The 13189-nt window shown below is 37.8% G+C and overlaps 1 protein-coding gene across 1 annotated transcript in view; it reads right to left on the bottom strand.

Annotated features, from left to right (window-relative positions):
- Window positions 1-2621: 2621 nt before the first annotated feature.
- prkcha (protein kinase C, eta, a) overlaps window positions 2622-13189 on the bottom strand; it is a 64151-nt gene continuing 53583 nt past the window's right edge. The window contains exons 12-14 of the mRNA XM_030126793.1: window positions 11093-11281; window positions 3324-3470; window positions 2622-3104 (exon numbers count right to left, since the gene is read on the bottom strand). Coding sequence (XP_029982653.1) covers window positions 2955-3104; window positions 3324-3470; window positions 11093-11281 — 486 coding nt within the window. The 3' untranslated portion in view covers window positions 2622-2954. The remainder of the gene's footprint in view (window positions 3105-3323; window positions 3471-11092; window positions 11282-13189) is intronic.

Here is a 13189-nt window from a genome sequence, read left to right as displayed (position 1 = left end):
TGTAAACTGTTTGTGTGAGATACATTTTTGTCTTTATCGGATCTTAAAACAATTGCTCTTCGCAGTGCAATAAGTAAAATACCACAACTTACAGGGTTCTTTTGTATAACTGTCTATACCTGTACTCATTGTAGAGGTCCCAATTTGCTACTGTATAACTGGGTATTGAAGAGACAGCTCATCTGAAGCAAACAGCATGCATTGATTTTGTCATTCTAATTTATTTTATGCTGTGGAAGCTGATTGAAAGGCAAATAGGTTCCATCTTAAAGTGCTTTATAGTTTTGTGTCATCTGTGATTAAGCAAAAAGTGTGAAACCTGCAAAAAATTATATGAAAGTAATTGCATACACAACTATATATTTATACATCTATTACACTGTACAGTCCAACTTTTATTTCTTGAAAATGCCATTTTAATGAATTGAGGAGAAGTAGTTTGGGCTGTGTGGCACCTACTTTTGAAAAGGAAATACTGAAAGTAGTGTTACTGTATTGTCACTGTAATAAGGGACACAGTTGGTGGTTTCTGCTGACTCTCTAAGAGCCGATTGTAGATTGATGCACTGAATGTGTGATGTATGCATTTTTTACTGATGTGGAAAGAGCATAACACAAAAAAAATAAGATCTCCACAGGGAATTCATTACTTCTAGAGTTCCCGTGAGGGGTCTGTGTCATTATCTGTCACTGCTTTTGGACAATCAGTCAAACTTGAGACACAGCAGGGTCAAACAGTGATTCAATCAAGCTGCGCAGAAACGTTGCTGGCAGCCATCACTAAGTCTCAGTGTTGAAAGCTGAGACAAGGCTCTTAAATCTTTCCTTTCATTTAGACGTCACCTGAGGAAAGCTGCCAAGCATGGTCATATTAATGGGTAAACAAAAAGTGAAGCTTAACCCAATGTTGTGTTCTTTGTAAAGCACACATCAATTATCTTTGTTAAGAAACGCTTAGGGAGATTAGTAAGCCACTTTATAAGTCCCTGACATCAAAGCACTTGTTGAAGATCAGACTTAGTGATGAAAGAAAAATATAAGGAGCTTGGTGGCATTATTAACCTCCAAATGCAGTTTTTAAAATGTTGGATTGACCCTTTTAGGGAAAGAAAATAAGTCTACTGTCAGAGCTTGGAATCATTTTTCAGTTTCAGAATAGACACGGGCACTTATTCAGCAGCATAATCCTCCACTAGACAGAGGGCTGAAGAGATAAACAGATGTGATGTGGAGACTGAAGACTTCCTCCTTTCAACTAACAGGAAGAGACCATCTCCGTTCTGTAAGGTCGGGCTGTCCTTGTCGGGACAGGTTCAGTTATGGACAATGGCAAAGTTTACACAATATTCCTCTGTAAGTTGGATTTTTTTAATTCAATGTGTTGTTGTTGACAGTTTCATGCTTATTACCAAACGCTCACTGACATCTAAATAGCACTAAAGCATCATTCCCTCCTCCTCATGTCTTCCTGTTTCTATCAAAGGCGACAGTAATGACGCCGTGTGGTTTCCTGTTTATTCTCGACTGGTTTGTAATGAAAAAAACGAACCACCCCACCTTATAATTACCCCAAATGTAGCTGTGCTGCAGGGTTAAGTTTTCAGAACTGTATCTGTGTATGTCTGCGTCTTTGTAGGCTGTGGAAGGGGTGAGCATAGTGAGCTTTATTGGATCTGTATGAGAATGCATAAATATATATATATACATTTACTTACCCTACCTCAGCGCAATAGCCACAACACATGCACCTTGTTTTCCTAATCTCACAAGTATATATCCTATACTGCCTGTATATCCTTATGATATTTCTCATCTGTAGTATAGAGTTAGCTTTTGTATATCTCAGTACTTTTTGTAGTACTTTAGTAGCATATGTGTATATATATATATATATATATATATATATATATATATATATATATATATATATATATATATATTTAATATTTTATCATGTAGCTTTTTGCACATGCTTACATTTTCAGTATTTTGTGTTATATTTTTATACAGTCTTTTTAGCACTGAGTGTTATTGCTGCTAAACAGAACAGATCTGAGTTTCATTATTCTATTCTATTCTATTCTATTCTATTCTATTCTATAATATAGGACAGAAAGAGAGAGTGTGTAAGAAAGAGAGAGTGTGTAAGAAGAGGGCACGCTGCTGAGTGATGGCTGTTAATCTTGAGAAAGCTTTAAAGAAACCACAAGTTACAATCTGGCAATTGCCAAAGACCATACTGGTATTGTTCATCTCATCAGATAACAGTCGAACCAAATGGCGAAATCTTAAAACTTCTGCACATTACAGTCAGGCTGAATCATCACTGTGTTTTTACCTCAAATGAAATCTTGCATCATTCTCAACATGCCTGGCTAGCTAAGCCTAGCAGAGAAGGTCCCAGTCACTGAGACACATGCCAGTTTTTCTCTCCCTTTTTTTTTTTTTTAGAGGGGTCTTACTAAGCCAGTTTGTGCGTCTGTTTTATTCCCAGAGTCAGGACACATCATTAAGAAACTATTTTAAATGTCAGTGCTTCCATGACTTGACTGGGAATCTGAGGCTTTCTGGTAAAAACTGCCTAGTGCCAAAGAAAAGTAAAAACACAAACCACGTCAACATTTTCCAAAAGTGCTTTTTCATTTTAAGTAACTACAAGAATCCAATTGCGTAAAAGCAAATGTACAATTAAAGTCTGTTTCAACATATCAACATGCGGGCTCTGCTACTTTCACACAAGACACATCGAAGTCATTTCAGAAGCTGCACCACTTCTTGATTCACAGGTCGCTTTTCAGAAATTACAGAAGTACTTGGTAGAAGTTCACCAGGTGCAGCCCCAGTTCTCGCCAGGCCTGCATCTGCCTGACTCCACAGCCCTTTGCACCCTCATGTCTCTGGGGAATGTGACAGTGTCATATTGCGTGTAACTCCTGTCTTCTGTCTTAGAGGGTTTAGCTCTCCAGCAACTCAGGTGAAGTAAAGGAAAAGTTCTGAAACTCGTCCTGGTTGACTGAGGGGAATAGAGGGTCATCGATGGGTGTCAGGGTGGGTTCCTCCTGAGTGAAATCTGGGTCGAAGTTGTTCACATCCTCGGGTGTTTTCTGGAAGGTGTGAAAGAGATTTGTTCTTGTTAAACAGCACCGATTTATCTGCTGTTGTGTAAATTTAAGCAAGTAACATTTTCGTAAACTGACCTTGTAACATAAATCTAGACACAAAGGTGAGACAGCGTCAAATATTGTGTAATGTCTATTGAGCGTCTTCATTATCATTTACAGAGAGAACATTGTCCCATCAATAAAGTCTGTCATGTGACTTACAATCCTCGGCTTAAACGGCGGCTCTATCTCTCTGCGATTTAGCTTTTCCCAGTCGATGGTGGTGAAGAAGGCGTGGCTGGTCACGGCACTTTCTCCCCCCTCCGAGGGCACACAGCCCAGACGACGAGCTGGGTTTTTGGTCAAGAACTGTGAGGGGAAAGCAGATGAATACTCAGACACTTCAAACCAAATAAAGATGAAAAAATAACTTTGGATTAAACAGGGTGTTCATAAAGGCTCTTGACAATTTAACAAATTTATTACAAAAGCAGATGAATAGATAAATCTGTAGAAATTACAACAAAATCCAAAGTAGATATTAAAGTTTTTTTGCCTCATTTAATCCACCTCATACAGACACCATTAGTTGCACAAAGCACATCCAAACAGTACTGGATTTCTTGCCATGTTGACTATATCATAGAATCATCAATGGTGTCAATGGCATCAGGGATCTTTTGCCTCTGGTTGTTGATGTCCCTTATCTTTGTTCGACACATGATATCTTTAACATAACCCCATAGAAAGAAATCCAGGGCAGTGATACCTGAGTGATAGGTCGTCCACTCCACTCTTTGTCCAACACTGTCTCTGTCTCTATAAATGTCTTGTGCCATCCACGAACTGTAACCTGTATGTTCGCTGAGTCTGCATATCCAATTTTGTTTTAACAAACCACTATACACATTGTGCCTTTTCTTGAGGAGTAGCCATTTTTACCTCCGCCAAGGAGGTTATGTTTTCATCGGGGTTTGTCTGTTTGTCTGTTAGCAAGCTAACTCAAAAAGTTATCGGATTTGGATGAAATTTTCAGGAAATGTTTTTACTGGCACAAGGAACAAATGATTGAATTTTGGTGGTGATCTGGGGGGAGGGGGCTGATCTGCCTAGGCAGAGGTCTGCACTCTCCAAGTGCTTTTCTTGTTTAGGGGTTTATTTAACAGAACCTATTTCATCAACAGGGTATTTGAAATACACAAATGTGATTTTGATAACCACTGAGTACATAGAGCACAATCTGATTAACTATCTCATTAATTCTTTTGTAATATTTCTTTTAAATTGTAAAGAGACTTTGTGGACACCCTGTACTATTATGTATATTAATCTATTAAATAACATGAATTACTGTTGTGATCAGCTGATTTTACTGAATATATATATCACCAGTACAAACCAGTATAATAAAACTGAAATATCTTACTCAACTAGATTAGACTTTTTTTTTTGGAAAGTTGCCATCTGGACTCAATCCAGGTTAACATCCAGTCAATCTCCGCCCTCTAGAATGAGAAAAAAACACTCCCTATATTGTGTCTGACCCCTCCCACTATGCGTAAGTATGTTACAGTTCAGACCAGTTCATGAGTGTGCAGCCGCGGTTTCTCAACTTCCTGGTGTTGCACACAGTGAAACAATACATCACCTGTTGAACTCTGATTGAGGACAGCCTCAGTGCCAAGTCTGATGGCAATAGACGTGGGAGGCCAGAGGAAGCGGCCAAAACAAAACAAACTTAAAATTAAAAAACTTTGTTCTGAGTTGCCTCTGGGAGGAAACTAAAACAACAATGACAACTGCAGCATTTTGGACAGTTTTTTCTGGGGAGACTGGGGACACTTTAAGGCAGGAAGTGACATTTAGATTAGACAACAAAAAACTAACGAGTCCCTGTCTCTGTGCTGACAGTAGCCAGATTAACCTGAACCCATTGGAAAGATTAATAAGCCTTTTCCATAGCAGTCCCAAACACTATTAACAACTGGAGTCTAAACAGCCCTGGAGAGACAGAGAAAAGAGATGAGAAAGACGTCAAAGCAGACACGGGAGAATGACATTCGGTAAAACATGGGGAAAAAATGACAGATGACCCTTCAAAGATCCCACTGCTGCACGTTTCAGTCCTGCAGATACAGATATGCATCGTGCATTGTTGATTTATCCACATTCAAGGTAAATGTTTTCCTCAATTGTTGCTAGGCCACCATGACAACCAACATGCACAAACTTGAATCCCGCGTCACACAGGTAAGACATCGCTATGAACATCAACGCCACCCCCCCCCAAGCAAACACCCTGGAAGTTAGTGCACAGGGCTTAATTATGGGATTTGTAGTTATGGGGAGAAGAAAAAAAACATAAAATACCCACCACTAACAGACCAGTATGACTCTAAAGTGGAAATAGCACATGCAGACGCAGCAACAGGGGTCAAGGAGTTTGCATTTCTGTGAGACCACAAAACTGAGGAAAAACTTTTCCACTAAAGCCGATGCCATCTTTCCATGGCTACCCGTCAGCTATGCCATCCTCACTGACAGGCCTGCCGTGTCAGCGCTGTACCAGAGAAATGGGAAAAAAGCCAGTTGTAGCTACACTAGGAAAACATAAAGCTTAAAATATGAATAGTAATGGGCAAATAACTAACTGATCACAAGATAATAGAAAAATCACTGACAATTATTGTGTATATCAAATTAATTTAAGAGTCACTTCATCCATGCTCTGAAGCTTCCACTGCATGATTCTGAAAAGTTCTAAAACGTCTGCAGGAGGCTGACAGGGAAGGTGTGAATGTGTGAGACAGGAGGCGTTCGGGGACATTCCAAGGCTAGAAAACATCACGACACATACGCAGAACCATGTGAGAACCTGAAAGAGCCATTTTGGGTTTTCTGTACAGCTGAGCTCACCTATGGTATATTTAGAACTAGAAAAGCACTCGGAGAGCACAGACCTCTGCCAAGGCAGATCAGCCCCCCCCCCCCCCCCCAATCACCACCAAATTCAATCATTATTTAATCATTATCATTGTGATCACTTTGCTTTGTGTGTTTGCGTGTTTGTTTGTTAGCAAGGTAACTCAAAAATTTATAGATGGATTTTCATGAAATTGATTGAATGGCGGAGGTCTGCGCTCTCCGAGTGCTTTTCTTGTTTGTTAACAACATCTCCTGAAAATGTGATCAAAATCTGTCCCGGACCCCACCCCACCCCTGATCACCACCAAATTTAATCATTTGTTCCTTGTGGCAGTATCAACATTTCCTGAAAATTTTGTCAAAATCCTTCCATAACTTTTTGAGTTATCTTGCTAAAAGTCAGACAAACAAAAAATCTGCCCCCCCCACCACCATCACCACCAAATCACCAAAATTTCATCATTTGGTCCTTGTGCCAGTGTCAACATTTCCTGAAAATTTCATCAAAATCCATCCATAAGGTTCTGAGTTATCTTGCTAGCAGACAGACAGACAGACAGACAGACAGACAGACAGACAAAGGTAATAACCTACATTCAGAAAGAATACTTTTACCAGTTTCTCTGGCTGCCACAGACCTTTCTGATAGGACACTGAAACCCTGAAGCACTCTACAAATCCACCAGACTCCTTGGACATAAATGTCAATTAAACCTTGTAAAGCTGTGACCTTAGGATCAATTAGATTGTGTTATTGTGTGACTCTGCGGTTATAATATGTTAGTCAAGTACAAAATGACAACGTTACTGATTAAGACAAAGCACTTTACGGTTAAAATAACCCCTGTTGGAAAATGATTTTGTGCGAGTCAGTGAACTCACAATCATTACCTCTCTGTTGTTGTGTACTATATTGTAGTGCATTGAACTGTACTGTTTTGTAATGTATTACACTGTCTTGCTCTGTACTGCACTTATTCCACTGTATTGCTTTGTACTGCACGGATCACTGTTATTAATTTATTTATCAAGTTGGGACTGCAGATGAAAATTAGCACTGATGCTAACTCCGGCATATTTACATGTTTATACTGAAATGGAATGTATAAATATGTTCATTAATGTGCACTGTCCCGCCTAAATAAAGATATATAATAATAATAAATAAATAATTACTTCTAATTAGAAGGTGTTGTAAGTGGCATTAAATGTTAACCATTAATATGATAGGAAGCTAAACGATGGACTGTTTTGTGGAGAAGGGGTGGGATTAAATAAGTTTTACTTCCTCCCACTCCTTTTTGAATATGCAAATGAAGTCATACTTTGTTTTCATGTATATGTAAATGTTTTTGTTTGTTACCTCTGCCAGGCGGTATTGTGATCACTTTGCGTTGTGTGTTTGTTTGTTTGTTTGTTTGTTAGCAAGATAACTCAAAAAGTTATGGACGGATTTTCATTAAATTTTCAGGAAATGTTGGTACTGGCACAAGGAACAAATTATTCAATTTTGGTGGTGATCGGGGGGGGGCATCTGTCTTGGTGGAGGTCTGCACTCTCCAAGTACTTTTCTTGTATGTTTTGTTTTCTTATAATCTGTTTCATTTGTAAAGACTAAGTGGTATTACTTGGTTTTGTTGCATATTCAAACTAAACTAAACTAAACTAAACTAAACTAAACTAAACTAAACTAAACTAAACTAAACTAAACATGTTTCATTCTGGTGAAGTTGCACAATTCAGTTCACCTCTCAAAAAGAAAGGTTTAACATCCTTTAACCTCCTTAGTTATTCCAGTAATTTAAAAATAAATGCATTATACGGCTTCTGAATGATCAATTCTGAATTTGCCTTATTAAATATATTTGTCATCTGGACTTTACAAAATTACTTATCAAGATCTATGTTTTGGCCCTATGTAATATTTTCACTTGATTTTTCACAACCGACCATTTATTCCGATATTTCTACCTTAGTTGCTAAAATAATTAGGATATTTATAAAATTTTGGTAATGAGAGGTCTACATTTGTCATAAATGTGAAGGCCATCAGGGTTTCTGATAAAACACACAGAAGATACAACTTTAACAAAGAAATTAGTTGTGTTTAAATTTAAGACAATGAAACCAAGATTCTCAATAACAAGTAACGTAACATAAGGACATCTGAGGTTCAAAAGCAATCTTGAAGTAAATAATTTGCCAAAAGGTGATCTAAAAATGTTCTCAATGGCTGTATAATCATAATGTTGTAATAGATTAGGAAAACTCTTTGTAGTTGTCCTAAAAAACTGATCTTAAAGGTCTCACATCCAGACTTGCCCATGAACTGATCAACCTCCTACATATAAACAGTCCAAATCCACTTCTGTCTACAAGTGCCGATACATAACAGATGACAGCGGACATAAACGAGCCTGGGAGATTGGTCGGGTGCTTCCTCAAGCATGTTGGAATAACAACAAGGATATGAGGAGAACAGGGTGCAAAGAGGGCTGGAATGGGAGGAGGAGGTGTCGTTGTATTTATAGCCTCATGTGCTTGGGCCGGGCAGCGGACCATGCCTTAATATAGTTATGTAAGAGTGGGGCCAAACAGCTGGCTGGCAGAGTTCCGTCTGTCTGCAGCTCGACTGTCAGTCAGACTGAAGCGTAAGAAAATAACAAACCCCAACCACAGAAATTCAGAAGTTGGATCTTATTCTGTCGTGTCACAGGACTGTAGTATTTAAGTATTACATAATCACCATAATGTCAGTATTGGAGAAAGTACTGATTAGTTAACGTTATAATCGTTTCCATTCACCTGTAGAAAAACAAGCACATGAAATAAGAGATTTTATCAATATTCCCACACTGTTTTCTGCAATCTGACTAGTACATGGTTCATTTTGTTCTTAAAAACTGGTTGAATTTTTTAGTAAGAGCTGCAGTACTTGTAGTTTAGAAACAATGGGCAAAAATTCCACTACTACCTTTCAGTATTTTCCATTTCAAGTGGTCTGACAGTACATGAGGCTTATGCAGCTACTTGTTTCTCATTTTTTATCTGTAGAAAATCTACTCCGTGAAACAAATTTTTGCCTGATCAGAGTCATTTTCAGAGATGTAGATGGATTAAATAGGTCACTGACAGCTGTAATTACTGATCACTGATCAAATGTAGTCAGATGCAACCTGGATCTGATTCTACTGTTTTACACAGACGAATGGAAAACTTCACTTCTACACAACAGCACAAGATAACATCAGATCATCTATGCTTATATTTAATCATTTAGAGAAAATTGCAGAATCAAAGTCTGCATTTAAAAAAAAACAAAAAACATAATAACCTTCTATCCAATCCAATCCTAATCATCTATGAGGCAACTCTAAAAACATCAGAATTAACCAAAGTGCTGTACAAAGCCTACAAAATATATAAAAACATTAAAAACCTTCTAAGCCAATAAATATCTCTTCGTCTTCATAATTAAATTACATTAATGCCCGTGAATTTGGAATATAATATTTTTACCTCTTTTCATGAAATGATTGAAATGATAAAGTGTAACTGGGACTCAGTATGTAATCATTGCACCTGGTCAGAGGAATGTGTCTCTAAGTAAAACTATTCCAACTTTATGGGCAACAGTGTATTAGAGCTACACTACAGTGATGGCCTAAAGTTAAGAGAAAAAGATATTATTGTTAATCATAATTATTGATATGACAGTTAATGGTTAATTATTGACAATCCCCTACACATATGGTCCATGGACTCTGCTGAGACTTAAAAAAAAAACACCTTTAACCCTGAGGGGTCCACGATCACGGCCCTGTGACTGAATCACATGACATTTTCAACACGTCGTAGTGTCAGAAGTTGGTCATGTAGACCACTGGGGACAATTGCATTCGAAAGTGCAGACTTGAAACACTCTCCCACTTTTTATGTGATGTTGATAGAGCAAATACAACCGGAGATATGACGGTTTGAAACCGGAGCAAACAAACGTGAATAAAAGTATGAAAATGGGGGAGGTGGTGTTATATTTCTGACTATATCTTTGTCATTTTTTTGTCCTTTTTCAAAATGGAAAAATCTGGCAGAATCTGTGGATTCTAATCCACAGACTGCATTAGCGTTACAGGTAAGGGTGAGAATGACTCCCACCTGAACCAGATGTGGAAACCAGGAGGACCGGAGGGGGGGTGAGAAAATCGTAGAAAACGCCTATCCAAAGATATGCTTTTATGTCAAATATTTGAGAACAGTTTTAATTTATTACAATTTTGATTTTATATACCTAATATTTGGAACCAATATTCACTTTTAAAGTCTTTGAAAAGGTTCGTTAAGCATTTTTGTGTTATTTATGCAATAAATTACATACATTTTTCAAATCGAATTTTATATTTTTTGTGTGTTTTTTGGCCTTTTGTGTTGATATAGTAGGTTGAAGTAAAAAAATAATAGGCAGATGATATAGATGAAGTTGTGCTGAAAAAAAAAGATACCAAATATGGGTAAAGAAAACGTTTCTTTATATAGTATATAAAGGCAAAATCAAAAGTACTCAAAAACAGCCAAAATAGGCTCAGACCCCTAAGAGTTAAGACACTATTGTTCACGCAGGCATTTTAAATCCAACTGACTCAGGGCTGCTACAAACTGACTGCACTTTAAAACTGTATATTACTCTGTATTTTTAATAGCTTTTAACTGTATCTGCACTGTAAAGCACTTTGCGACCCCCTGTCTGTGAAAAGTGCTCTATAAATAAAACTTACTTACTAACCCTAATGTCACACTAAGTATAACTGCAGGAAACTGGGCTTATATATGATGTCTGCATCTTATTGTTTTTTCTCCATTAATCTGGTCTCAGACCCAGTGAAAATCTGATCTCATTCATGATTAGTGAAGTTTCACAGACATTTCACATGAACAAGATCTGTCAACATCTGACAAAAAATTACAACTCCTGTTTTCATTTCTTTCCAACTTCATCCATTATCCATTCTTCAAAATGTTTTCCCCAATAACTCATATTGACTGAAAATGAGCTGACGCAGACTCACAGCTTTGAGGATATTCACTGCCTCCTTGCTTAGCCAAGATGCGTAAACAATCTCTTCATTAAGGATTGATTCGAAGAGATCATCTTCATTTTCAGCCTCAAAGGGGGCGTGTCCCGACAGCATCTCGTAGAGCAGCACCCCAAGCGCCCACCAGTCGACAGAGGGTCCATACAGCATCTCCTGGAGGATCTGTGGAAACATGTCACAGCATTAAGTTAACCAAACAGCACAGAGAGCATTAGAGGACAAATCCCTTCAGGTCCAATGAGTGGATGTTTCAGATTGGTGCACACTGAGGACCGAGTGTTGACGAAAGCAATGAAGCCTTTCATACAACCACAGTCTGAAAAAAACACTCTCAAACACAGAAGCAAACATTTTTAATCCTTCATCATGAAAACCAAGCATGTCTGTAAAGGCTTGTTCTGACGGTGGGAGGAGGCCTCGGTGAGTAAACAGCACAAGAGGCTGGAGCTGACCTCACAGGTGCACTGACTTCCAGTTAGTCTGACAACCGTTTGGAGTACCAGGTAGTGACCGCACTGTTTGTTTTTAGTGAGGTGGTGTGATGGAGAGAGGATGGGACTGGGAACTCACTGGACGTGCATTCGTACAGGACTTTATAAGGCTGGATTCAGTTTTTACTGTGAGCTGCTGATGTTAAAAATGGAAACATGAGATTTAACAGCAGTGAAAATGTCCCATTTTGATACAGTTGAGTGGTTTCTTCAGCTGTGGAATATAATAAAAATGTAAAAGAAAAACCATGTGTTATGAATGATGAGTCTGAGACCTACTGCATAAAAATAACCAAAAAGGTCTAGTCTTAACAAAATCCTGCACATCCACTATTAGAATCAGAATCAGTTTATTTGCCATTTGCAGAAAAACTGCACTGGAAAATGAGTTATAAGAGCTCAGCATAATAATACACAAAAGACAGTACAGATCTCTGAATGGTCTCTAATTCAGAGACCAATGAGATAATTCAACTAGTTTCACAAGTTCAATCTAAACAATGTAAGTCTATTATTTCTAAGCTCTATCAAAGCCTGTTGAAAAGCAAAGGAGGCTCAACAGATTATATTAAAAAAAAGATGGGAGAAAGAACTGAATACTGTTATATCATGTGAACAATGGGACAATATATGTGAATCTGCTCCTTTTACCTCCTCTTCGGCATACTGGCAAGAATTTTGTTAGAAAAATTCTTCATAACGCCAAAACAATAGTTGAGTGGAGACTTGAGTGCCTCTACTTGCTAGAGGGGTTGCAGGGACACAGAGGCAAACCACACCCACATTTTTTGATCCTGTACAAAAATTACAACTTTTTGGAAAGATGTTAGTATAAAAATAGAGCAGATTTTGGGTTTTGGACTGCAGCAACCCATTTTTTCGCTTCTGCTGGGAGATTTTCCCGACGGCTCGACAGTGAATGACAGGTACCTCCTGAGGATTTTTGGCGCCGCAGCTAAGAAACCAATCACCCGAAGGTGGCTTTGGCCTGACCCACCAGTGTTGGAGGACTGGACAGACATAGTGGATGAAATCCACAAAACGGATAGATTTACACTTACGCTGAGACTGCATCCAGAACTCTACATGAGAAGATGGAAAAAATGGACTGCTTTTCTTAGGGACAATTAATGTGGGTACTGATACAAAAAACAAAAAAAAAAGATCTGCTGCTCTAATTTGATTTAAATTACATGGCTTCATTTATCCCATATATAGGTACCAACTGATAACCCTGATTTGAATAATAACAAAAACTTATTTTGCAGAATGCTGATTGTTTTGTTACTGTTATGCTATTAGGTTTACTATGCTTCTGTTACGTCTTCATTTTGTGTTAAAAAAAAAAAAAAAAAGAAAAATGACTAATAAAGAATAAGTGTAAAAAAAAAAGATAGTACAAGGCAAAAAAAAAACAATGAAAAATTACATCAATAAGAGTAATAAAAAGACTGGTGGCCCTGTAGATCAACTGACACTCACTTGGACAAAGTGCATGAATATAAAGTGCATTATTTATACACAAATACAAAAATAAAACATACACCATACATTGTTAAGTATGAATGTGCTATAATTT

The sequence above is a fragment of the Sphaeramia orbicularis genome, chromosome 22 (genome assembly GCF_902148855.1).
Source record: "Sphaeramia orbicularis chromosome 22, fSphaOr1.1, whole genome shotgun sequence".
In the NCBI taxonomy this organism is placed as follows: Eukaryota; Metazoa; Chordata; class Actinopteri; order Kurtiformes; family Apogonidae; genus Sphaeramia; species Sphaeramia orbicularis.
Note: the sequence above shows the minus strand (reverse complement) of the source record. Positions and strands in the feature narration are given on the sequence as shown.